Source organism: Gobius niger (assembly GCF_951799975.1).
Source record: "Gobius niger genome assembly, chromosome: 1".
Classification (NCBI taxonomy): domain Eukaryota; kingdom Metazoa; phylum Chordata; class Actinopteri; order Gobiiformes; family Gobiidae; genus Gobius; species Gobius niger.
The window spans coordinates 4925422-4952344 of NC_136852.1; the positions used below are offsets into that span (position 1 = coordinate 4925422).

Sequence of the window (26923 nt, forward strand, 5' to 3'; positions counted from 1 at the left end):
ATAGACAAATATAGCACATCTTGTGAATCTTGAAATCATTATCATCGTTAGGTCCTCAACCCGTGGATTTAGTTGGGCCTTTGACCTAGATTACAAAAGACAGATTTACACTACACTTTTTTCCCTTTTACCACCATGACCATGATTTATTTGCAGCCAAAACTCATTCAATAATTTACTTTACAAACTTTTTCCAAACTTTTTTCAATGGGGATGAGTATACAGTACACTTTTCAAAACTTTCACTCAAAAAACTTCATGCCAGTATTTTTTAGCATTAGCAGTACTTTTGCAATTGCTATAAAACGCTTCTAATATGGCAGTCATCTCTTTTTTCCTATAAATGGCTATATGCTAATTTCCAGCTTGCAATTGCTATTTAGCACCTGTGTTGAGAAATGACCTCCCATCTGTTTATTAAAGAAGGAAGAGGAACCAGAGGAACTGTTCTAAGCTGCAAAGAGCACCCGCGCCCATGGGCATAGAGTTAGTGATGTCTGGGTTACACAGATCGAGTGGTCAAAATAAGTCCACTGTTTTAATCCGTGTCCTCCTTTGCTCCTTTGTTGTCCAACTGCTCACAGAGAGTCACAGTGGAACCAAACTGACAAAGGTATCCAAATCCACACGCTGCGTACAGAGGCTCTGTGAACTTGGTGCTGTAGCTGTGCAGGTGGACCAGCTCATCACCGCACACGGCGTAGAAAGAGAGGGTCCCAGCCGGCCAATCCAGGTACAGTGCAATCTTCTTGGGAATGGAGGCGATGGCACCGGAGAGCGTGATCACCGTCCGCTTGTTGTTGTGCCACACATGGAGGAAACTCTCGGTACACTTGATGTTCCAGGAGCGGTGGTTACGCCCGAGTCTGCAGCCGTTGCTGTCCCCTTTCCTCCGAATGCTCTTGTAGGTCACCCCGATGTGGCACAGTTTCTTCCACTCCACCTCCCAGTAGCAGCGCCCCGTCAGGCCCTCGGTGCACAGAACCTGGTACCAGTAGTCGAAGCGCTCGGGGTGATCGGGATACGGCTGCTTCTCTGTGCGTACGGTCACTTTCTTGCCATTGTGGGACAAGGTGAGGTTCTTACTGGCAGTGTTCAGATCCAGAGTGAGCTCGACAAAGTCTGTAGAAAAAGAATCGCTGAGTAAGTAGTTTAGTTTGCATCACTACAACCTCTCTATCCATCAGTTCATAGTGTGTACAAGTCTATAATCCACTTTTAAAGTAAATTGAGTACCACAGCATTCATATTTCTTGTAGTGTAACTCATAATGTACCTCTTTAAAAATGGCTTGGACGAAGTTTAAATTAATTTTAAACAGCGCCATAGACATCGTTGTAAAGATTTTCAAGATTTTCACAATTTGTCTCAGTTGTAGTAGCCACCTTAAATACTTACACTTTTTAGGGCCAGGCACCAGCCACTTCTTTCCACTGGGGTCCACTCTGGAAAAGAAGGGTATGGGGTGATACATGAATCGCAAAAGCAAACATTTCTCTACAAGGCTATGATTACAAATGATGTTCTCCAATCCAGCCAATTGTGTGGTTGTGTTTGAATATGCACCTATGAACCTTTTGTAAGACACGTGCTTGCTGAGTACCTGAGTGTGTCCAGTCTGCATTGGGGGTCCCTGGTCAGCGCCTGCATGAGCTGGGTCCCTGTTTCTCCTGGATGGTTGTAGCTCAGATCTAGCTCTTTGAGGTGGGAAGGGTTTGAGTTCAGAGCTGAGGCCAGATGGTCGCAGCCTTCCTTTGAGACCAGGCACCCGGAGAGACTGATGAAAAAGAAAAGGTTGAAAAGTCAATACAATCACAACTCAAAGTGTGTTGTCTTAAGTTACAAAGGGCGAAAGTGGCACCATTAGTAGAGCGGGTCGTCATAATCGGGAGGTTGGGGGCTCGAATCCCAGCTCCTGAAAATGCACACTGCCATTGTGTCCTTATGCAAGACATTTCACCCACCTTGCCTCCAGTGTCTGTACAGTGGTGTATGACTCAGAGTGTGAGTGGGTGACAGGTTCCTTGTAGTAAAGCGCTTTGGGCCGAATGTAGGAAGGTAGAAAAGTGCTATATAAGTTGAGATTTTCATCATTTTTACCATTTTACATATACAATGGTATAACAAACCAAACAAACCAAACAAACCAAACAAACCAAACAAACCAAACAAACCAAACAAACAAACCAAACAAACCAAACAAACAAACCAAACAAACCAACAACCAAACAAACCAAACAAACCAAACAAACCAAACAAACCAAACAAACCAACAAACAAACAAACCAAACAATCCAAACAAACCAAACAATCCAAACAAACCAAACAAACCAAACAAACCAAACAATCCAAACAAACCAAACAAACCAAACAAACCAAACAAACCAAACAAACCAACAAACAAACCAAACAAACCAAACAATCCAAACAAACCAAACAAACCAAACAATCCAAACAAACCAAACAAACCAAACAAACCAAACAAACCAACAAACCAAACAAACAAACCAAACAAACTAAACAAACAAACCAAACAAACCAACAACCAAACAAACCAAACAAACCAAACAAACCAAACAAACCAAACAAACCAACAAACAAACAAACCAAACAATCCAAACAAACCAAACAAACCAAACCAACAAACCAACCAACCAACCAACCAACCAACCAACCAACAAACAAACAATCCATTGGACTTTCAGACCTCTACAAACATGCATGTGATTCTTGTTTTAGCTTAGCAATTCACATTTCAGTCTATTCACCAAAAAAATATATATCCATGGCTATATATTTTTCCAAAATCTTTTAGGCTTAATTGGTGGAATCTCTCACTTGAGACTTTGCAGTTCACAGGTTGGACCCTGAAGGCCCGAGCAGATCAGTGCCAGCCCAGAGTCGTGGAGGTCATTGTTGCTAAGGTCCAGCACCTTCAGCATGGACGCAGACCGCTTCAGGAGAGAACTAAGAGGAGCACAGCTGCCCTCTGACAGGTGACAGCTGCTCAGCCTGAAACAAAATTTAACACAGGATCACTCCATCATTGGGATAGACTATCAATGGAGTTGAAGAGGCAAGGCAAGTTTATTTGTAGAGCACAATTTATACACAAGGCAATTCAAAGTGCTTCACAGTTACATACAATTACAAGAAAGCAGATCAAATCGATAAAGCGTCAACATAAAGATAAATTAATTACAATAAAATAGTACAGACAAATGTGCTCCTCATGTGACAATCTCACATTCGTACCTGAGGATTTCAAGTTGTCCATGTTTGTCTAGTGCAGAGAGCGCCAGCGAGGCTCCTGAGTCGTCAATGATATTGTTACTCGGATTCAACTCTTTGAGGTGAACCGCAGTCAGTGGCACAAAAAAGGCATACGCAATATATGTCTTTCATAGGGGCGCGGAAAGGACGAGGCGCCAATACGATAGAGAGAACTTTTTTTTTTTTAAATATAGTCGGCACGCAAGGGCACTTGACAGCGGCGCCCCATAGCATCAACAGCGCCCCATTGTAGAGAGCTGCACGGTAATAGATTTTAATCTCGTTCCTGCCCGCTCCTGTCGCCCTCCCCGCCGGCTCCTGATGCCCAAAACTCATGATTATTGCAATATGTTGACTATGTATTTGAAATTTGTGAGAAGGCTGAATTCCAAATCAAAGGCTTATTGCTGAGTTGTCCGATATTCCACTATATTGCTTGTTATGAGGTGACAAAATAATCAGGTAAAAGAGAGGCATCACATAACACACATAACTAATAATAATTGTTCTGACCTGAGCGTTTCCAGTCTGCAGGGGGTGCTCTCTAGGTCCCCAAATAGAGCCTTTACTCCTGAGTCCAGAAGTGGGTTGTTGCTGAGATCCAGTTCTCTGAGATTTGACTGTGAGCTGAGGACTGAGGCCAGAGCACCACAGTTCCTCTGCGTCAGGTTACAGCCGTTCAACCTGGAGATGAGCACATGTAGAGACATTCAAGATGTTTCCTTAATTGAAAAATGTATATTTCAACCATCATATGAGAAAGACGTCTCTCATCCTTTGAAAATTAGAGAGTAATGGAATTTGAGAGTGTACAGATAAAAAATTTATCATTGGAAATTTTATCTATTAAGCAAACCATCCACACTTTTTGTCGGGAGATATGACATAATAATATTAAAACAATAACCTTTTCTGCAAAATTGTATTCTGAAGATACCAGAACAGCAAGAACTTATTGCTTAAGACAGTGAACTGGGACAGTCTGTTGAAATGAGGACTAATACCATAAACTCTTTCAGAGAAGCATCTCTGAAGGACTGCAGACTCTGAACAAAGAACATTTTTCGACAGATTTTCCTTTAATGGATTGAGACTGCATGTGGAACTCTCTGCACTAAGTTGAAAATACAAACTAAGATGAGGTCTGAAACAGTGTCTAAAGTCGGGCCGAAGCTCCACACATGATAAACCTGTAGGAAATGTAAACTATCAAATAAATAAGATACAGAGAGATGACGTACAGAGATCGACGAGAAGCCTTAACGACCGGGAGCAGCCGCAGCAGCGCCTCCTCCGAAGGACAGAACTTCTTCAGGTCAAACTCTTCCAGCTGTTTCTCTGACGAGAGCAGCAGAAACACCAGGGCTGACCATTGACTTGAAGAGAGCTCCTTTTTAGAGAGATGTCCTGAACTTATGTACTGCTGAATAGACTCCACCAATGATGTGTCATTTAGTTCACTCAGACAGTGGAACAAGTTGATGCTTTTCTCTGGGGAAGGATTGTCTCGGATCTTCCTACGTATGTACTGGATTGTCTTTTGAACAGTTTGGGACCCTCTGTCTCCTTGACTCAGCAGACCTTGCAGCAGCCTCTGGTTCTGCTCCAGAGACAGCCCCAGCAGGAAGCGCAAGAACAAATCCAGGTGTCCGTTTGGACTCTGTAAGGCCTGCGCAATAGCAAACTGGTAGAATCCTGGGAATTTTCCCTTCTTTTCAGCCCACAAGGAGGCAGACCCTTCCTCAGCCAACAGGTTCTCTCCAGTGCTAAAGAATGTCTCATGGACGTGAAGAGCAGCCAGAAACTCTTGCACACTCAGATGGATAAAGCAGTAGACCCTGTCCTGGTACAAACCTTGCTCCTCTCTAAAGACCTGTGTGAAGACTCCGGAGTACATCGAGGCGGCTGCAGCGTCCAGCCCACACTCGCTCAGATCACTCTCGTAGAAGATCAGGTTTCCTTTCTGCAGCTGCTCAAAAGCCAACTTTGCCAAAGACAGCACCATCTTCTTGGTCTCTTGAGTCCAGTGAAAGTCCAGGCCTGATGCCTCATGATACTTGATGTTCTTGACTTTGGCTTGGACCACCAGGAAGTGGATGTAGAGGTTGGTGAGGGTGCGGGGGAGCTCTGCTCCCTCCATGAATCTTAAGAGGTTCTCCAGGACTGTGGAGAGGATCCAGCAGAAGATTGGAATGTGGCACATTATGTACAGGCTGCGAATGCTCTTGATGTGGAAGATGACCACTGTGGCCTGCTGCTCGTCTCTGAATCTCTTCATAAAGTATTGCTCCTTCTGTGGGTCGGCGAACCCTCGCACTTCTGTTGCCATGGAGACATATTTGGCAGGGATCTGATTGGCCGCTGCGGGACGTGTGGTTATCCAGAGGGAAGCAGAGGGAAGCAGGCTCCCCCTGATGAGGTTCACCAGCAGCACCTCCACTGAGGCACTCTCTGTGGGCTCCATCAGGACACTGGTCTGGCTGAAGTCCAGAGGAAGTCTGCACTCATCCAGACCATCCAAGATGAAGATGACTTGGAGGTCTTCAATGCTGCTGAGTTCTCTGGATTGGCAGAAGAAGTGGTGCAGCAGTTCCAACAGGCTGAACTGTCTGTCTCTGAGCACATTGAGCTCTCTGAAAGTGAAGGGGAACAGCAGATCGATGTCCTGGTTGGTTCTACCTTCAGCCCAGTCCAGACTGAACTTCTGAGTCAACACTGTTTTCCCCACGCCAGCGACACCTTTCGTCAGCACTGTCCTGATTGGTTCCTGTCTATCGGCAGGACCTTTAAAGACATTCTCACAGTTGATGGTCTTCTCTGGTCGGCTCAGTGCATATGCCTCTAGCTGCCTGACCTCATGTTCCTGGTTGACCTCTGAGGTTCCTCCCTCTGTGATGTACAGCTCTGTGTAGATCTGCTTCAGGGGGGCGGGGCTTCCTGCTTCAGCCACACCCTCATGCACATACTTGAACCTCTGTTGAAGATGGGACTTCAGTTTAGATAAGCACACTGGACGTAGGAACCCTAAAATACAGAAAAGTATGAACACATCTCTGAATCAGCTTGTCATCACTATAGTACTATAGTACTGAACATACTGTTGTGCAGTCGGTCAACCATTTTATCCTGATTCATGCCCTTTAGGAAGTCCAGGGTTATCTTTCGAAACGCCTCTTTAATTCCTGCCTCATCATCATCAATGGGCACTTGTTGTGGGTCATCTGCTGCTATTATAGTGTAGAGTGTTTTCAGCTCAGCTTTAACAAAACTGATGATTTTGTCACTTTTATGATTACAATTTTGTTTCACTCAACTCCCCAAACTGCACCATCAAAGTTATTATGAGGATTAATGAGTGTTTTTTTATATTATTATTGTCCTGAAAACCTTTTAAATGTGATCTAGGTTATGCCAACATGCTTATTATGTGATTTCATTTTTCTCCGGTCTCGGTATGCTTTACATGTGGGATTTTTGTCCATAAAGCTACCTGAGGTGCACTTACAAACATAAGATGCTACATAGTTGAAAGTTGAAATACAAAACAGAATTCACTGTAAATATGAATTTCAATTCTTCTTCTGCGGAGGGATCCTTGGCAGAGCTGCAATCCACTGTCTTCGGTCTTTGTCTGCAGAATAAAAACATTTGAACAGATGAAGGCACCAGGTACATATGCTGGTCAGAGGGCAACATAGCTGAAGATTGCAACGATAGCTCAGGGTTAGACATTTTATCTATTTTTTAAAGACTTGCAAACTTGCAATCGTTTAATTTATATTTTTTGCTTTTGAAAAAAAACAGAATGTAATAAACGTGTCTAGACACATTTTACATCAGTATTTGCCAGCAAGTTCAAAGTGCATAAGAAACATGACCATATAATGGGAAAATGTCAGTCAGGCCTGACAAAACAGAATATGAAGCTGGTTATCAAATTGCATGCTGCTGTTTTCAGTCTGGGAATGCCACTATGTATGTGCAATTTCAAATGATGAATTGCTTAATGCAGTGTTGCTCAACTGGTACAGTTTGAGGTCCCACGTTCAATCATAACAATGCAAATAAAAATATCACCATTTCACCATAGAAACATTCTGTAGTCTCACCCTACTATAACATCAAAAAACATATTTTCTCACAGAGTTCTGTGGATTCAAGCATTGAAGGCTGGCTATGAAAACTCTGGCCACCTGACAATCCACTCTTTTTTGTGATCCACTTTTGGATCCTGACCCATTAAATGAGAACCACTGGTTGCCCTCACGTTAATGCATTAGTCATATATAGCACTTTTCACTTTCATAATTTACTTTTCCAGACCGATGCCCAACACTTTACGATCTACGTCATCAGCCCCATCCAAAACCAAAACCAACCACTCCCTCTAGTACATGAATAAATTAAAGCTGCTCACATTTTTATCTTTTTAATCATGTTGTCCAACATTTCCTTGCTCTGGTCACTATTGGCACGTCTGCAAGAAGGTGTCAAAGAAGGTGCTTCAAAGGAAGCTTGTCTTTCAATCCTGGAAAGGACAACAAAAATTACTACATGCATTAGTTACTGGCAAATGTGCAATGTTCGGGTAATACTGAACACAATGCTGGATTAATTACGAGGAATGACATATTATATATCTTAACCAAAGAGGAACTTTCTACATACACATTTTAGATAAAATAATATCAGCAAAAGTGATATTGAAAGATGAAAAACGGCCCACTAACAAACCCCACAGGAAGTCATTCCTGAGTCAGACTTAACTTAACTCATCCAATGGTTGATAGTTATATTGGGGGAATAATTAGCTCCAGGACCAAACATGTTTATGGGGGGTCGGGGAAACCCGAAAGGTAACATATACAGGCTCAGAGAGAACATGAAAACACCACACCACACGGCTACACCTATGCAAACCAAGGGCCTTCTTTTTCCAACCCCATGCATTATAATACTCTTTGATTTCCCGTACCGCGGATGAGACTTGGGCTGCGTTTTCCTGAAGAGAAGAGGGGCGTCCTTAGAGTCCTCACTACACATAGATTCACTGCTGCACCCTGGAGACTCAGCTCTGTCAGAGAGAACAGCACATGTAGAGGAAAGTATCTCTAAACGAGTTGTGTCTAAATGTCAACAGACACATATCAGGGTGTCAGCAGTTCCAAATGAAACATGTTCCTGAAAGGGCCCTAAGCACTGCTGCAGTTTTAATTCACATTGAGTTGACTTACTGTGGAGGAGACATGGCCTGAGGTTCTTCAAAGGAAATAGATTCCTCTATAGAGTATTCACTGCTTGTAGACACACAGCGAAACACTGGAGACTCAGGTCTGTAAGGGCGAACAGCAAAATGAAAAAAGTGTCTCTGAATGAATAGTTTCTATGTCCATGTACGGGTGAGGTACAGGACACTTACTCGTTTTCCATCGAGTCGAGGCTGGACAACATTTTGGTTGAATCTGAAGAGAATTCACTGCTGTTTCTGTCCCTGGGCTTGGGTCCAGAGCCCCGCCCCTCTGTGATGTCACTCATGATCACGCCTAAATGAGGGCGAATGTAAACAACACACAAAAACGATACAGATGATGACAGAGAACCGGACAAACAGGCAGCTCTTTATTTTTATTGGAACTTGTAGACAAGCCAGGAGCACACTCAGGGAGTTCAACTGAGCTAAAACGCTGGGTGATTTTAAAGCAGCACCTGACAACAATAATATCTCGATGTGTGTTATTTTTTTTTTTATTAATTTAAGCACAAAAGAGCAATATTGGGAAGTTTAGTTGAGTTTATTAGTTTATTTAACAGTGAAAATGCGGGGGGAAAACGTTCAAGATTTAGCTTAAGCTAGTTTCCATTTGTTGTTAGCAAGTAGGTTTATTTAAGTAAATTATATTAAATGTATCCAATCATCCAAACACACAAAAGCAGTCTCCAGCCTCCACACTTCACCTGTTTATAACCAGTCACACAATTGTTGAACACAAAAGACATCAGTAAAGACCATAATTACAGGCACTTTTCAGGTCAGTAATCATTAACATGAATGAAAACAATAATAACAATAACAATTTTAGATTAATCTCGCAAACCTTTCAGCTGTTGAATCTTTCTAGTCACTGAAAAATCAAAATGTTTCATCTATTCTTCAATACAACACTAAATTGGGATTTGAAACAACTGAAAATCCATAGACAAAAATCCATGGACAAAAACAAAAGAAAAGATTTGAAGCAAAAAATGCCAGACACAACAAGGCGGACTTTAAAGGCACCAGTTCAAAGGGACACATTGTGAATGTAATTTGAGTGGAATCTTTTACAGCAGATTTGCTCTGGAGCAAACCAGGACTACACTACAACAGGTTTATGAATGAGTTGAGTGAAGCTGTCTTAAGTGTCTTGTTTTCTGACTATTTTTCAAATAAGATCTGACAGTCACTGATTTACAGGGCACAGTAAGCATAAAGGATATTAAAGCAAATCTCTTCAATCATTTTCCTTTTCATCAAATGTGATAGAGAAGAATATTAGCTGATCCGACATTAAAAGATGGGTTTAGGTGTGTGATTTGGTGGGACAGGGAGGGGCAAAGTATTTGAATAACTCACTCTCAAATAGATCACTTATTCTAGTTGCCATAATTGTGATCCTAGACCATCCACCAGGGAAACACTATTCAAACTAATGTCTAAACAGGCATTTGTAATAGCAACACATAGGCACTACAGTAGGTTCTCAAACCTTTCACACCGAGTCCTACCTTGAGATCAAGTCACAAATAAGCCTGATCAAAAATGGTCTGAAATAGTGAGGTTATTTACCTTTACTTGTGACACTGTCCCACTGCAGTTCATCTTCAAAGCTGTGAATAACCGAAATACTAAAGCGATAATAATGATTTTAAAGGCATCGTCGACAAAAAGTTGTTTCTCGCAGTTTTGGTAGCCATACCTACCATAAACCAAATATCTCTTCTTGTCCCTAAGGCGGAAAACAACGCAGTGAAAAAAGAAAGCAGCATGTCTGGGTTGTCTGGCAAGAGACTTTTAACCTGTTGTGTTCCCATGAGAACAATAACTAGTGGGTGTGTCCTAGAGATCACAAAATATTTACTTCAGTAACTGTGTTAAAATATTTTAAGCGGAACACTTTAGTCAAATCAAGTAAAAAGGTGTTTGGAGCACTGGCTTGTTAAATTAAAAAAAATTAAATAAGGGAACTCATTATTTTAGTTTAAATTGATAAAACTTGCATGCCAATTATTTCTTTCATAGACTAAGTAAGATCCAACATCACCAAAATCATCATTGATACATATTTTGTGTCAACAACATAAACCCTGTCGTCCATTTTCCATTTGAGATCACTAGCATAAAACTTAACATGTGTTAAGGTTTCTCTACGAAAAGAAAAGGAAAAGCGTTCCAATATTAATATTTAAAAGTATGTGTTGATTTAAAAAAGTCTGTAACTGTGATAAATATTAGAAAACTTATTTCGTCGGGACAGACCAAACAAGCAAGACACAAAGAAGCCACACCGGATTGTAGCCTTTGGGCTAATTTCCATCCGTCGTCCCCATAAACTGTAAAAAAAAAATGGACGTCTTATGCTCACTCCTCCCCGTTTACCATAATGACCACGGCCGTGGGGCAATTCATGGAGGATTTACAGACTCCTCCTCCCCAGCTCTGACGAAGCATGTTCCTAAAAAAGGACATAAGGGCGGGATTTTCTCCGTAGACTCGGCCCTTGCGTGACGTGTAGCTCGCGATGCTCCAATGCTAACAGTCCGACCCCCATTAAGTACGAGATTTAGAAAATTCATATTACGAAAACCAGTCTGGTTTCATATATTGTGATTAACCCAGCGTTATCTCAGGAGGAATATCTGGCCTAGTCTAGTGTTGAAAAAATTGAAACAAGGCTTTAAAGTAGTTTTTAACGTGTCTAAAGTCCAATGCTTTTCAATAGCGGCGATATGGAGGTACTACAGCAATGGCGGAGCAATGGCGGCCCCCACGTTCGTGGTCAAAAAGCAGGGCAGCCAGCGGCCATTGGTCGTCCCCCATGCGCACTCTCTCACACTCACATTCATCCTGGCCTATTGTCCATGTTTTTAGTGGTAGGGGAAACCGGAGTACCCGGAGGAAACCTACGCAAACACGGGGAGATCATGCAAACTCCACACAGAAAGGCCCTGTCTCTGGTGGGAATCGAACCCGGACCTTCTAGCTGTGAAGCACGAGCAATAACTGCTGAACTACTGTGCCGCCCAGGTATGTTACTCAACAGCTCTAATGGAGGGTGGTGCCAGAATATTACCCATTGTTGTTTAATGTTTGTTACGTGAACGATTAAATGTAATGTGCTGAGTCACAGACTGATCCTGGGCTGCCAAATCTCCTCAATGGCATTTCCTTTTCATAAACTGACATAAAATCCCTGTGTGTAAGCAATACATTTACTTAAATACACTGCCTGACCAAAATAAAGTGTCCACCTGGATGTATAACTAACTGCTCTGATCTGGTGATGCCGCAGTTGGTCAGGTCTGGGGTCAGCGACACTATGAGCCCAAAGAATGACATAGCTGACGACCAGGTTATTCAATCAATGGATCTCTTCTTCCCTGATGGCAAGGGCATATTCCGAGATGACAATGCCAGGATTCATGGAGCTCACGAAAGAGGAGCTTGAGATGTGTTGGCGTCCACAGAGCCCAGATCTTAACCCCATTGAGAGTCTTTGGGATGTGTTGGACAAGGCTTTGGAATCTTGGTGGAAAAGCGAATGTAACACTGGACGCTGCAGCAAATGTGCAGTAATCGAAGCCTAAGATGCTACAACCAAACATTAGATTCAAGATTTTTTATTTGTCAAACAATGTGAATGGTTTGAAATTATGTTTCTCTCATCCTTGATCGTGGAGCGAGGGGAGGGGGAAGAGGGGTGGGAGGGAAGGCAGGGAGTTCAGCTTCCCGATGGCCCTGTGTAGCGAAGCGACTGTGATGGGTGTGAAGGGTCCCTGGTGATTTTGACAGCTTTGTGGGTGAGACGGGTGCAGGACATCTCCTTAATAGAGGGGAGAGGGGCTCCACAGATCTTCTCCGCTGCTCTCATGATGCGCTGGAGGCTCCTTCGGCAGGAGGCAGTGCTGGCGCCGTGACACACAGTGATGGAGCTGGTCAGGATGCTCTCTATAGTCCCTCTGTAGAAGGACCACACAGTGATGGTCAGGATGCTCTCTATAGTCCCTCTGTAGAAGAACCTCACAGTGATGGTCAGGATGCTCTCTATAGTCCCTCTGTAGAAGGACCACACAGTGATGGAGCTGGTCAGGATGCTCTCTATAGTCCCTCTGTAGAAGAACCACACAGTGATGGAGCTGGTTAGGATGCTCTCTGTAGTCCCTCTGTAGAAGAACCACACAGTGATGGTCAGGATGCTCTCTATAGTCCCTCTGTAGAAGAACCTCACAGTGATGGTCAGGATGCTCTCTATAGTCCCTCTGTAGAAGAACCACACAGTGATGGAGCTGGTCAGGATGCTCTCTATAGTCCCTCTGTAGAAGAACCACACAGTGATGGAGCTGGTTAGGATGCTCTCTGTAGTCCCTCTGTAGAAGAACCACACAGTGATGGAGCCGGTCAGGGTGCTCTCTGTCGTCCCTCTGTAGAAGAACCACACAGTGATGGAGCTGGTCTGGATGCTCTCTATAGTCCCTCTGTAGAAGGACCACACAGTGATGGTCAGGATGCTCTCTATAGTCCCTCTGTAGAAGAACCACACAGTGATGGAGCCGGTCAGGATGCTCTCTATAGTCCCTCTGTAGAAGGACCACACAGTGATGGTCAGGATGCTCTCTATAGTCCCTCTGTAGAAGAACCACACAGTGATGGAGCTGGTCAGGATGCTCTCTATAGTCCCTCTGTAGAAGAACCACACAGTGATGGTCAGGATGCTCTCTATAGTCCCTCTGTAGAAGAACCACAGTGATGGAGCTGGTCTGGATGCTCTCTATAGTCCCTCTGTAGAAGAACCACAGTGATGGAGCTGGTCAGGATGTTCTCTATAGTCCCTCTGTAGAAGAACCACACAGTGATGGTCTGGATGCTCTCTATAGTCCCTCTGTAGAAGAACCACAGTGATGGAGCTGGTCAGGATGTTCTCTATAGTCCCTCTGTAGAAGAACCACACAGTGATGGTCAGGATGCTCTCTATAGTCCCTCTGTAGAAGGACCACACAGTGATGGTCAGGATGCTCTCTATAGTCCCTCTGTAGAAGAACCACACAGTGATGGAGCTGGTCAGGATGCTCTCTATAGTCCCTCTGTAGAAGTTGCACTACACCGTGAGACTTCTTCTTTCTTGTGTTTTTGTTGTGTGTTACTGATTACCAAACCTTTTTCTCCTATTCCACATTTCTCTACTGTGGTTCAGGTGGTGCTCACTGCTCAGGCTCATATGCAGCTTTAGGATTTGTCAAGTTCAGGTTTTAAGGACTATTTCATTCACACAGGGCTCCATCGTGAGACCAATTTTGAAATGTGTTGACAAATCTCTGTTCCTGAATGCAACCAGTCAGATCTCTGTTTTATAAATATTATAAAGCTTATAAGTGCAGTTATAATAATGTTCTTTTTGTATCTATGGGAGAGTAATAGCATGAAGTATAAAACGCTTCGTGACGATGATAGTACGAATACATTTCTTCCTTCCATAAATAATGAAGTTCATTGTCGTGTTTATCATTATGTAAAAATGCAGGTTATCAAACATTAAAGGGATTATGCGGAGTTTAAAAATGCTAAAATTAAGTATTTTCCTCCCCCTACATGTTCCAGCCATGTCCTAATGTGTGGAATCAGACCTGTTCACCACAACTGCCTCTAAAATCCTGCACTGTCACTCAAAAAGGTGTTACTTCGGGTCAGAAGTGCCGTCATGCACAAGCTTAATATAGAAGCTGCAGTTACACGTATGACCTGAGGTGGCAGTAGTGAGTATAAAATGGCCAACTTGCATCTAGCCCCTATAACATAGGCAACAAATGGTGAATGTGTTGCTTTTGGGGTATTTCTAACAGTGAATCAAAGTTGGGCCTGTGATGTATTATAGTATATGTAATAATAATATTTTAAAATGTTCGATAAGTCCTACTTGTGGACTACTTAAATCATGGTTGGTCCCAGTTCAGTTCTTTCTAAGTTGGTACATGTTGTGAAAGGTGTGATCATTGTACCTTTGCAAATCCGCATTACAATTCCGAGTATATACGTAGACATGAGGCAGCCTGCTCCATATTCCACTCCAGAGTGTGTGTGTGTGTGTGTGTGTGTGGAAGGAAGGAATAAAACCCATCAAAAATATATCAGCGGCTCCCTATCTGTGCAGCTCAGCCTCTTACCTGGAAACATAAACCCTCCTGAAGTGCTACACGCTGACAGGTCAAACTGTACAAGAATATCCGTGTCGGAGCCGAACTAGCTTTACCACAGCAGGAGGAGGAGGAGGAGGAGGAGGAGGAGGAGGAGGAGGAGGAGGCAGATCCAGGCTGAGTGAGTCTGTGGGTGTCCTCCTCTCCTTCAGAGCTGCCAACACGGCCGCAGCATGACCGGGCCTGTCCGGGAGAACCTCGCACCTGGAAGGAAACGCAGAATAAGACGAGCTCCACACGGCAAACGTAGCTTCTGGCGTCTGTGCTTCAGTTCGTGACAAAAGGGTTTGGTGTTGGTTTCATTCACGAGCCTCCTGAGGGAGAAATGTATTTTTGAAACAGTGTGACTGATCAACGTTACACAATCGCCATACGATTCCTCCTCCTCTGTTTATTCTCCCACTCGTTGTTTAAAAGTTTGACAGAAGTAGGAATTAATGAGTTGTGTGTGCACGAGCGTGTGTGAGTGTAGGACGTGCTGGTTCTGGTGGAGTCTGATGGTGGATTCTTCAAACAGACAAGCCCAGAGGTGGTCGAGGAGCCAAAATATTATTCAAGTAAGACATAGTGCCCCAAATAAATACTCAAAAGTAAGAAAAGTGAGAAAATGTTACTTGAGCACAGTGAGTAACTGCAAAATTGAGATTTAAGTTGCTTAAATTATGAGAAACACAACTTGTAATAAAAGGAAATTCCTAATATTTCCAAAGAAAATACCTCAAAAATGTCCTCAAGAAAGAGTAAAGAAACGTCATTGCAATATTACTCAAGCAGAATAGAAAGTACAGTATGATAAAACTACTCTAATAAATACAGGTTCTTCATAAAGTTACTCAAGTATCCAATCCACTTTATTTCTATAGCACATTTTAAAAACCAAAAAGTACTTGTGAGAGTTTAGAGCAGGGGTAGGCAAGTTTTCTTAGCGGAGGGCCGATTTTCTTTATTGCAAACTGTTGGCACCTCTGCAGCGGGTCGCCTACCAGGAGCTGAACCCTGTTCTCCGGATTCAGTATCGGACATCCTTTCGGAAGATCCACCTCAGTCGCCAGGCAATCATGACACGGGAGACATGTTTCATATTTGGTAGTAGCCACATTGCCCCTGTGCTCGTTCTGAACTGAACCGCATGGGGAGGCTCCGCCTTTATTATTATAACGCTGCGCGTAACCCTGCGCTGCTGAACAAAGTAGTGCTCACAAAACAGTGGCAAAACATCGCACTCTAACACCCCCACTCGATGGTGCCACTCACATTGTTATAGCACTAGTTACCAAAAATATAACATTTAAACTTTTCTATTTTGGCTCTAGTGGCAGATTTTGTAAACACATCTGCGACCATGTTATCAGTTGGACAGTACACCAAAACAATTTTGCCCTGTAACACATTGGACCTGATGAAATGATACTTAATGTCCACATGTTTACTCCTTTGACGGTTCACAGGGTTCTTTGCAAGACATATTGTCCCCTGGTTATCCTCAAAAACTTTTGTTGGTTGCTCAAAACTGTGGTCCATGTCCTTTAATAGTTGAGTAAGATAGAGCGCTTCTTGAATAGTAGCTGCCAGAGCTACATATTCCGCTTCACATGTTGACAGTGCCACTGTTTGTTGTTTCTTTGTTTTCCATGAAACAATAGCACCATCCTGACTTAGGCTAAAGCAGTAGCCTGTAGTGCTCTTTCTGTCCTCGACGTCATTTGCCCAGTCCGCATCTGAGTATCCACTCAGCTCTAGTTTAGTGGTACCCTGGCTATAACACAGTTCATAGTGCTTAGTCCCTTGTAAGTACCTGTACACATGCTTTAAAGCTGTCATGTGTTTTTCTCTGGGATCTGACATGTACTGTGACAGTCTACTCACAATCCAACTGATATCAGGCCTAGTACAGGTCATGATGTAGATGAGGCTGCCCAACATTTTTCTGTATTTTCTTTGATCAGTTTTATCCCCTTCTGGTGACAAGTCACATTTGGTTTCACTGGGTGTGGCTCTGGCTTTACACTCGGCCATACCAAACCTTTCCAGTATTTTCTTAATGTACCTGGATTGGTTCATTTTGACAGTGCCCTCTTTTTGTGTGAAATCAATCCCAATGAAGTGTGTGAGATGTCCGAGGTCTTTCATTTTAAACTTGCTCTTTAGTTTCTCTTTGACCTCTCTTAAACACATCTCATTACTTGCAGCCACAACTATATCATCGACCCACACTAATAAAATCACTTTTTCTTTGTCCGACAGTTTAGTGTAGATACAGTGGTCAGCTTGGCTCTGCACAAATTCATTCTCAATCAAAAAATCATGGAGCATCATGTTCCAATTCCTGCCAGACTGTTTAAGTCCGTAGATAGATTTGTTTAACTTGCACACAAGTTGTACACCATTCTTTGATTTAACCTGGAAACCTTCGGGTTGTTCCATGTATATTTCGCAGTCAATAGGCGCATGCAAGTATGCGGCCTTAACGTCCATCTGGTTTAGTGTAAGGTCATGCTGTGCAGCCAGCTGCATCAGTACACGTAGTGACGTTAGGTTTGCAGTCGGAGAGAATGTCTCATAGTAGTCAAGTCCTTCTACCTGACTGTATCCCTTTGCTACATACCTAGCTTTGTATGTTTCATTCCCTTTTTCATCTTCTTTGAGAGCATATACCCACCTTCCCCCCACTGTCTGTCTACCCTCTGGTAACGGCACAAGTGAGAAGGTGTTGTTCTCTTTAAGTGCAGACATTTCATCTCTCATCGCGTTTTTCCACTTTTCAAATGTTGATGATGCCATAGCTTCCTTAAAAGTCTGTGGCAGCCCGACAGTAGCCCGATAACAGTAGTCAATAGTTAACTCACTGCTCTGCACTGTACATTCATAGTCCTCCAAGTACCTAGGTTTATTTCTGACTCTACCAGTGGTACGTGGAGTCTGTGTGTCAATGTCAGTGGTCAGATTTGTGTCTCTGTCTGGGTCCGGCTCAGTGTCTAAGTCTGTCTGCTCTGTTTGGTCAGTCTGTGGCTGACTAGTTTGACTTGGTATAGTTACCCACTCTACTAAGTGGTCCTCCATTTGGTCCGTGTCAGTCTGCGTCTGACTCTCAGTCACGTTCTTGGTAATGAAATGGACCAGTCTGTGTTTCTGAACCTTGTTGGTCTCTGGAAAATAAACCATATATGCAGGTGAATGACGATCAAAACCAACAAAAATTCCCTTTTTGCCTTTTGGATCTAGCTTTTTCCTGTTTTGCTCATACACCATACACTCTGAACCAAACTTTTTCATTTTAGATAAATCTGGTCTTTTTCCAGTGAAAAGGAAATAGGGCGTCTCCCCTGTTCTCTTACAGAAACACCTGTTCCTTATGACTGCAGCTGTCCTGGCTGCATAAGGCCACAACTCTTTGGGTAAACCTGACTCGATCAGCATGCATCGGACCATTTCGAACAATGTGCGCCAGTTCCTCTCCGCCGTCCCATTTTGATGGGGGGAGTAGGGCGCTGACCTCTCATGTTTTATAGCATTGTCTCTCAGCAATGACTGGTATTCTTCTGAAACAAATTCTGTTCCATTGTCTGATCTCAGACGCTTTACTTTACCATAAGGTGCTGTGTCTGCTAAAAACTGCTTAGTTGCCTCAACCGCCTTGTTTTTGCTTCTAAGGAAGTACACATAGAGAGCACCAGAAAAATCATCAGTGAAAGTTATAGCATATTTGTATCCTTCAAATGACTCTGGGGTAATTGGCCCGCCCAGGTCTGTATGTACCAACTCCAATGGCTCTTTGGCCCTCACATCACTTTGTCTATTTCTGCTTTGGGAAAATTTACCCTCTAGACAAATCTCACATTGGCTCGGTCTGCATGCTTTATCTTTGATTTTCATACCATTTACAACTGTTTCAAGTTTCAATATATCACCATAGTTGCAATGACCCATTATCTCATGCCAAGTTTTCAGATCACAAGATACATTACAGGAATCCTCACTGTTTACATCTTTCTCTGTGACAATGTCCAGATAGTACAGTCTGTCTTTTACCTTCATTCTACATGTTGTGCCATCAGGAAGAATCATTTTGTTGTTATTCTTCTCAAAGTTGAACCTTGCTCCTTTCGAAGCTGCTGCATCCACAGACAGGATGTTCTGTGGGTATCCTGGGATCAGGAGGGCGTCAGTGAGCTTGACACTCACCACTCTCCCGTTGCAGTCGGTCAGCTCGATCTGCGCATCTCCCTTCCTCTGTACGCTGCCGGTGATCCGGGTCCCATCTGCCAGCTGCATGATGTGGTTCTTGGGCCGGAATGTCTCGTCGAATCTGATGAAGGCTCCCTCTTCGGTCATGATGTGGGCAGAGGCTCCGCTGTCTACGAGTAGACCCTGCTGCTCCAGGCCGTGGGGTTTCCACTCACTCACCCGCAACACAAACGTCTCTTCGTCCTCCGTGGACTTATGTCGGTCTTTAACGCGGGGAGTGACTTGTCCAGTGTCTGTAACAGTGACCACCTTGTTGCTGTTATGTGCACTGGTCACTTTCCGCTGGGGTTTCTTGTCTTTGTTTCTACAGTCTCTGGCTCTATGTCCCATCTTCTCACAAATAAAGCATTGTCCATTGAAATATTTCTTCTCCTCTTTAAACTTCGGTTTGGACGCTCTGTAGTTTGCGGTCATTACTTCATCTGTTCGGGGCCTGCTACGGTAGCGGAGTGTGCACTCAAAACTTCTTAGCCTCGCCTTGAACTCGTTGAAGGTTAGCGCTTCCCTCGTCTGAGTAACATGCACAGAAAATGGGTTGTATTCATCTGTGAGTCCTTTTAATACCATCGCCACCAAAAGTGCATCACTGAGGGTCTCCTTAGCTCTGTTTAATGCGGCCACTATCTTCTCCACACGTGCGAGATAGTCCGCTAGCTCTTCCCCGTTAGCCATTAGCACATTGGTTAGCTCTGTGTACAGCCCGACGATCCGCGGCTTTTCTTCTGACTCGAAATGGCGTCTCAATATTTCTAAGCTTTTCTTGCCATCATCCGGTGCCTCATAGAGGATTAGCGTTAGCGTTTTATCATCCAAACAACCACACAGTTCTGCATATGCCAGTTCATTTTTCCTACCAAGCTCCGCAGCTTCTTGTGCGCTAGCCCCCGCTGCTACATCACTTCCCAAGATAGCTTCCTTGAGGCCGATGGTTTTCAAGTACGCTAAAAACCTTGCCTCCCAGATGTGGTAGCGGGCTTCGTCTCCGTCGAAGCGCGGTGGCAGTCCCCTTCCGTGCATCGCTGTACCTGGGATTTGCCTGGGCCCATAACCTGTTGGCACCTCTGCAGCGGGTCGCCTACCAGGAGCTGAACCCTGTTCTCCGGATTCAGTATCGGACATCCTTTCGGAAGATCCACCTCAGTCGCCAGGCAATCATGACACGGGAGACATGTTTCATATTTGGTAGTAGCCACATTGCCCCTGTGCTCGTTCTGAACTGAACCGCATGGGGAGGCTCCGCCTTTATTATTATAACGCTGCGCGTAACCCTGCGCTGCTGAACAAAGTAGTGCTCACAAAACAGTGGCAAAACATCGCACTCTAACACAAACAAAGATTATTATGGTTATTAGCCCAAAGTGAAGCACAACACTGGAAAAATGACCATCTTAAATGAGATAAATGACTTAAAATGGCTTATATTCATCAAATGCTGTGTTGAATTGGAGTCGGTTTGATACAAATGCCAATGGGACAAGAATAAAACCCACTTGAAATCTGAATTGTTTTTCCCTTGAAATGGCACAAAATGATCTGAATTAAGAGAATAACTACTAGAGGTTTTATCTCATCTAAGACCAGAACAAATCTACTCAAACCTTAGATTTAATCTCTTAATTTAAGTAGGTTTATGTCAAATCTTCCTTAAAACGATTATTCTTTTTCCAGTGCACTTCCTTCAAATGTCAGTGTTGTACATAATATATGACCTCATTGGGTGCATTGACAGTATTTCTACCTTTTTTTCCTCCCATTTTACTCTAATAATGTTAAAAGTGTTACGGCTCAAAATGGAGAACCCAAAAAATAGACACAAGAGCTCAAAAATACAACTGATTTATTTAAAGCTGGACTGGAGTCTTCAGTGCGGAGCAGGTGGTGAACTAAAAAAAACAAGAAACGAAGGTAAGTATCTCAAACAGGTAAGCATTTCAGAAATCTTAAGTAGCCGATCAAAAATCACCATCTCACAGGACTGAACAATCAGGCAGAGTCTTGCTGGAGAGCATGGTCTTTGAATCAGCTTGATTGCAGATCTTACGCAGGTGCTATCCAGAAAACTCCGCCCATGCACACACACACTCGGAGGGAGGAAAACTCAGCCCCAGAGGGAGGTGTGACAGTACCCCCCCCTCTAGGAGACGTCACCGGACGTCCTACCAGGCTTGCCAGGGAACGCCCGGTAGAAGTCACGAAGGAGGGTGGCATCCAGGATAAGACCCCGGGAAACCCAGGACCGCTCCTCTGGGCCATAGCCCTCCCAATCCACAAGATACTGGAACCCCCGCCCTCTACGACGGACATCCAAGATGCGGTTAACAGTGTAGGCCGGATGGTCGTCGATGATCCGGGTGGGAGGAGGTGGATCGGCAGGGGGACACAGAGAACTAGAATGCACAGGTTTTAGTAGGGACACATGAAACGATGGGTGAACCTTCATGGCAGCAGGAAGTTTCAGGCGAACTACGGAGGAATTGATTATCTTGTCAATTTCAAAAGGACCAACGAACTTAGGAGCCAATTTCCGTGACTCAACCTGGAGAGGAAGATCTCGAGAGGATAACCAAACCCTTTGTCCAGGCTGGTAAGAAGGGGAAGGTCTTCGATGTTTATCCGCCATTGCCTTGTTCCGAGCTGCCGTACGGATTAAAGCGGCCCGAGCTGCCTTCCAGACCCGACGACAGCGGCTCAGGTGAGCTTGAACCGAAGGAACTGCCACCTCCTGTTCCTGGTCTGGAAAGAGAGGAGGTTGGAAACCGAGACAAACCATGAAGGGAGACATGCCTGTAGCGGAGGAGACAAGGGAGTTATGGGCATACTCCACCCAAGGTAGGAAAGAACACCAAGTCAAAGGATTTCGGGCAGTGACACATCGCAAGGCGGCTCCAAGGTTCTGATTCGCTCGCTCTGTTTGCCCATTAGACTGGGGATGATAACCAGAGGACAGGGAGACTGTGGTACCCAGGGACTGACACAACGCCTTCCAGACTTGCGAAATGAATTGTGGACCACGGTCAGAAACAATGTCACTGGGAATACCATGCAGCCGGTACACATGTTGGATCAGGAGTTTTGCAGTCTCTGTAGATGAAGGCAATTTGGGGAGAGGAACATAGTGCACCGCCTTGGAGAATCGATCCACAATAGTAAGAATTGTGTCATTACCTTCTGATATAGGAAGTCCGGTGACAAAATCTACTGCGATGTGGGACCATGGCCTCCTGGGGATCGACAGAGGATGGAGCAGCCCAGCAGGGGGCTGGTGACCGGCCTTACTACGGGCACAAATAGAACAGGAAGTGACAAACTCACGAGTGTCTTGGCGTATGGAGGGCCACCAGAACCTTTGCTTAACAAAGGAGAAAGTTCTGTAGAAACCAGGATGACATGAAAGCTTCGAGGAGTGCCCCCATTGAAGCACCTGAGATCTAACAGAATCAGGGACAAACAAACAGTTAGCTGGACCGTTGCCTGGATCCGGCTGTGTGCGTTGAGCTTCTTGAACAATCTTTTCAATCTCCCACTGAACTGCCCCCAATAAATGTGAGGTAGAGGAACAGTTGACTTCAGGACTTTGATTCTCTACAACACAGGTGGGGGGAAGAATAAGACCTGGCGGCTCAAGTTCTGGCTCATCAGACGACTCTTTGCGGGACAGGGCATCAGGTTTGGTGTTCCGGGATCCCGGACGGTAAGTAAGAGTAAAATTGAATCTGCCGAGGAAAAGAGCCCACCTGGCTTGTCGGGAATTTAACCTTTTAGCTGAACGCAGATAAGACAGGTTTTTGTGGTCCGTCCAAACTATGAAAGGGTGCTCTGCTCCCTCCAGCCAGTGCCTCCATTCATGCAATGCAGAGACGACAGCCAGCAGCTCACGATTTCCGATGTCGTAGTTAATTTCTGCTGGTGTAAGTCGTCTAGAATAAAAAGCACATGGATGTAACTTTTGATCCTTTGGGGACCGTTGGGACAGGACAGCTCCTAAACCGGAATCAGAGGCATCCACTTCAACTATGAATTGCCTGGAATGATCTGGATGCAACAAAACAGGGGCAGAGATAAAACATTTCTTCAAGTTGGAAAATGCCTCCTCTGCTTCACCGGACCACTTAAAGGGAATGGCTGTAGAAGTAAGACGTGTAAGAGGTGCCGCCTTACGGCTGTAGTCCTTGATAAACCTGCGATAAAAGTTTGCGAAGCCAAGGAATCTCTGGAGCTGTTTTCGGGTTTCAGGTTTGGGCCACTCTGCCACAGCCTTGATTTTGGCAGGATCTGCCTCGATTCGCCCCTGTTCAATGACAAAACCCAAAAATTGAACAGAGGATTTGTGGAATTGACACTTCTCTGCCTTTACGAAGAGTTTGTTTTCTAGAAGTCGCTGAAGGACCAACTGGACATGCTGAATATGTTCCTCGAGATTTCTGGAAAAAATTAGAATGTCGTCAATATAGACAAACAAAAACTTGTTCAACATGTCTCTTAGAACATCATTTACAAGGTTCTGGAAAACAGCCGGAGCATTTGTTAATCCGAAGGGCATCACCTTATATTCAAAATGGCCTAAAGGTGTGTTGAACGCCGTTTTCCATTCATCCCCTTGGCGAATACGAACGAGGTGATAAGCGTTCCTGAGGTCCAGTTTTGTGAAAATAGTGGCTTCATTGAGGGGGTCAAAAGCTGAATCAATGAGTGGCAGAGGGTATTTATTTTTGATTGTTATGTCATTAAGACCGCGGTAATCAATACAGGGCCTTAAGGTACGATCCTTCTTGTCCACAAAGAAAAACCCTGCCCCTACTGGAGAAGAAGAGGGCCTAATCAAACCTGCTGTTAGAGAGTCCTTGATATACAGTTCCATGGCCTCTCTTTCGGGACGAGACAGTTTGTACAGGCGGGTGGTTGGCAAAGGCGCACCAGGGAGTAATTCAATGGCACAGTCATAAGGGCGATGAGGAGGAAGGGATAGGGCTTTCTCTTTGCTGAACACCTCGGCAAGGTTGTGGTAAACTGAGGGAACTGAAGTTAGATCAGGAGGACTGGGAGGTGAAGGAACAGGACTTTTACTGTGGCCAATGGCAGACTGAAGACAATGTGAATGACAGAAAACACTCCAGCTGACAATCCTATTTGCCTCCCAGTCAATGTGGGGATTATGGAGCTTCAACCAGGGAAGCCCTAAAACAACCGGAGCATGGGGAGAGGTAATCACTAGAAACTGAGCCTCCTCTCTATGGTTACCAGAAAGTACGAGCATGATAGGAATGGTGCGATGGGTAATCTTCGCTAGACGTTCTCCATTCAAAGAATTCACATCTATAGGCGGTTCAATGGGTTCAATAGGAATCCTGGCTTGTGCGACCACAGAGGAGTCTATGAAATTGTCGTCTGCTCCAGAGTCAATGAAAGTAAGAAGTGGAAGGGACTCACATAACCACAACAGAGAGGCCTGGAGCTGAAGCCGATTCGGTGTAGGGGGATGGGGAGAGGAGGTTCGGCTCACCAGGACCTCTCCCTTCACTGGTGAGCCCTTTCTTTTGACCAGAGAAAACAGGAGTCAACGAAGTGGCCACTTTGTCCACAATACATGCATAGCCCAGACCTCTGACGTCGCTGCCGTTCGGCTGATGAGAGGCCGGCTCGACCTAGTTGCATGGGCTCCTCGGCAGCGAGTTCTGGTTTTGACGGACTGGAAAACACAGGAGGAAAGCGGGTTTGTTCAGAAAAATTAGTGGACGACAACTGAGATGCATGAGGTTCGCGAGTTGCATATTGGCGTGCAGACTTCTCTCTGCGTCTCTCTCTGAGTCTGTTATCGAGCCGAATCGAAAGAGAAATTAACTCCTCCAGGCAGTTAGTCTCATCCCGAGCAGCAAGTTCATCCTTGACATTCTCCGCTAATCCCCTAGTGAAGGCAGTTTGCAATGCCTCGTCATCCCAGCCACTCTCCGCAGCAAGTATACGGAAGTCTATAGCGTACTGAGAGACTGAGTGTGAGCCCTGGTTAAGTGCTAGTAGTCTCTTTGCAGCCTCTTTCCCCTTAACTGGATGATCAAAAATGTTACGCATTTCTTCAGTAAAAGCTGAGTAGGACCGGAAAATTCGTGAGTTAGCTTCCCATTCAGCAGTGGCCCATTGTGAAGCCTTGCCAGAGAGTAGACTAAGAACAAATGAAATGCGTGACTTATCTGAGACGTAGGTATGAGGCTGCTGGTCAAAAACAAGTGCACATTGCAGAAGGAATCTGCCACAGGATCCCAGGTCACCGGAGAATCTTTCAGGCGTGGGAATGAAGGGTTCCCGGGAAAGCATGGCTGGAGGTGGAGCGGAGGCCTCAGGCTGTTCAGAGGAAGAGGATGGTGGAGCCGTGTGGGTAGTGAGCTGTGTGGAGAGTTGGCTCACATCATGGCTGAGCTTAGCCACATTGGTGGACAATTCCAACAGCTTGGCGGTGATCTCCCGGAGAATCGTATCATGTTGTCCAACAAGAGCACCCTGAGAAGCAAGGGCTTGTTTGAGAGAATCTTGGTCTGCTGGGTTCATTTTGGCCAGATTGTTCTGTTACGGCTCAAAATGGAGAACCCAAAAAATAGACACAAGAGCTCAAAAATACAACTGATTTATTTAAAGCTGGACTGGAGTCTTCAGTGCGGAGCAGGTGGTGAACTAAAAAAACAAGAAACGAAGGTAAGTATCTCAAACAGGTAAGTATTTCAGAAATCTTAAGTAGCCGATCAAAAATCACCATCTCACAGGACGGAACAATCTGGCAGAGTCTTGCTGGAGAGCATGGTCTTTGAATCAGCTTGATTGCAGATCTTACGCAGGTGCTATCCAGAAAACTCCGCCCATGCACACACACACTCGGAGGGAGGAAAACTCAGCCCCAGAGGGAGGTGTGACAAAAAGTACCCTCTGATTTGTGTAATACTGTTTCTCAAAATCATCTTGAGGGCCAGAGGTTCTGTGCTAGAGGGCCGGATTTGGCCCTCGGGCCTGACGTTGCCTACCCCTGGTTTAGAGGATGGAGACTTTTGAATTGAAATACAAGCATCTATTTTATGCCAGATATTTTCCTCATTGAAAAGTACATAATAAATATACAAACAAACATTTATGAGGCTAAGATATGACTGTAAACTTTACCAGGAGTGGGTTCGTCTCCAGCTCGTCTCCATGGAGATGTGACTAAAGGCAGCAGAATTTGAGATTTAAACAGATTAGGTCCTCATTCAAATCCATTTGTTTATTAACCACTGCAGTAACAGCGTTATCTGTGTTGAGCTGGTCATTAGAGCATGTTTTGTTTGTTTTCTAGTCCAAAATGTTACGCAGTGTAACTTTAAGTATAAAAGTGCTTTAACCCCTTAACTCCCACCTGAACCGAGCACATTTTCTCCAGTTTGGCTTTACCCCAATCCAAAAGCTTCTGGAAAAAAGGTGTGAAAATAGCAACAAAACTGAGACGAAAACAATGATGGAAATGTGACAAAAAAGTGAGAAAAGTTTGACAAAAAAGTGACCAAACATTTATGACAAAAAGCAAAAATTTGGCAAAAATTCACAAAAATGACCAAAAAAAATAAAAATAAAAAATGATAAAAAATGACAAAAAATTGACAAAAAAAAAGACCAAAAAAGTGATAGAAAATTGACAAAAGTTGATGAAAAAATGACTAAAATATAACAAATATATGACAAAAATGTGACAAAAAATTGATACAAAATTGACAAAAAATTGAAGAAAAAATTGCAAAAATGTGACAAAAAATGACAAAAATGTGACAAAAATGTGATAAAAATTTGATTAAAATTTGATTTAAAAAATGACAAAAAAATGACACAAAAAAGTGATAGAAAATTTACAAAAAGTTGAAGAAAAAATGAGAAAAATGTGACAAAAAAAATGAGTTACAAAAATGAGTTGAACACCCAACAAAAAAAAAAATGAAAAAAAAATCTG

At 44.0% G+C, this 26923-nt stretch overlaps 1 protein-coding gene across 1 annotated transcript; it reads right to left on the minus strand.

The window, feature by feature from the left end:
• Positions 1–538: 538 nt before the first annotated feature.
• Positions 539–20082, minus strand: LOC306968515 (uncharacterized protein; the record flags this gene model as incomplete). Its single annotated transcript, XM_079563920.1, has 10 exons — positions 539–1122; positions 1399–1445; positions 1604–1777; positions 2839–3012; positions 3787–3957; positions 4515–6297; positions 8232–8347; positions 8508–8606; positions 8693–8816; positions 18696–20082. The coding sequence occupies 10 exons, from the start codon at positions 20080–20082 to the stop codon at positions 539–541; spliced, it is 4659 nt and encodes a 1552-aa protein (XP_079420046.1).
• Between the last annotated feature and the right edge of the window lie 6841 nt (positions 20083–26923).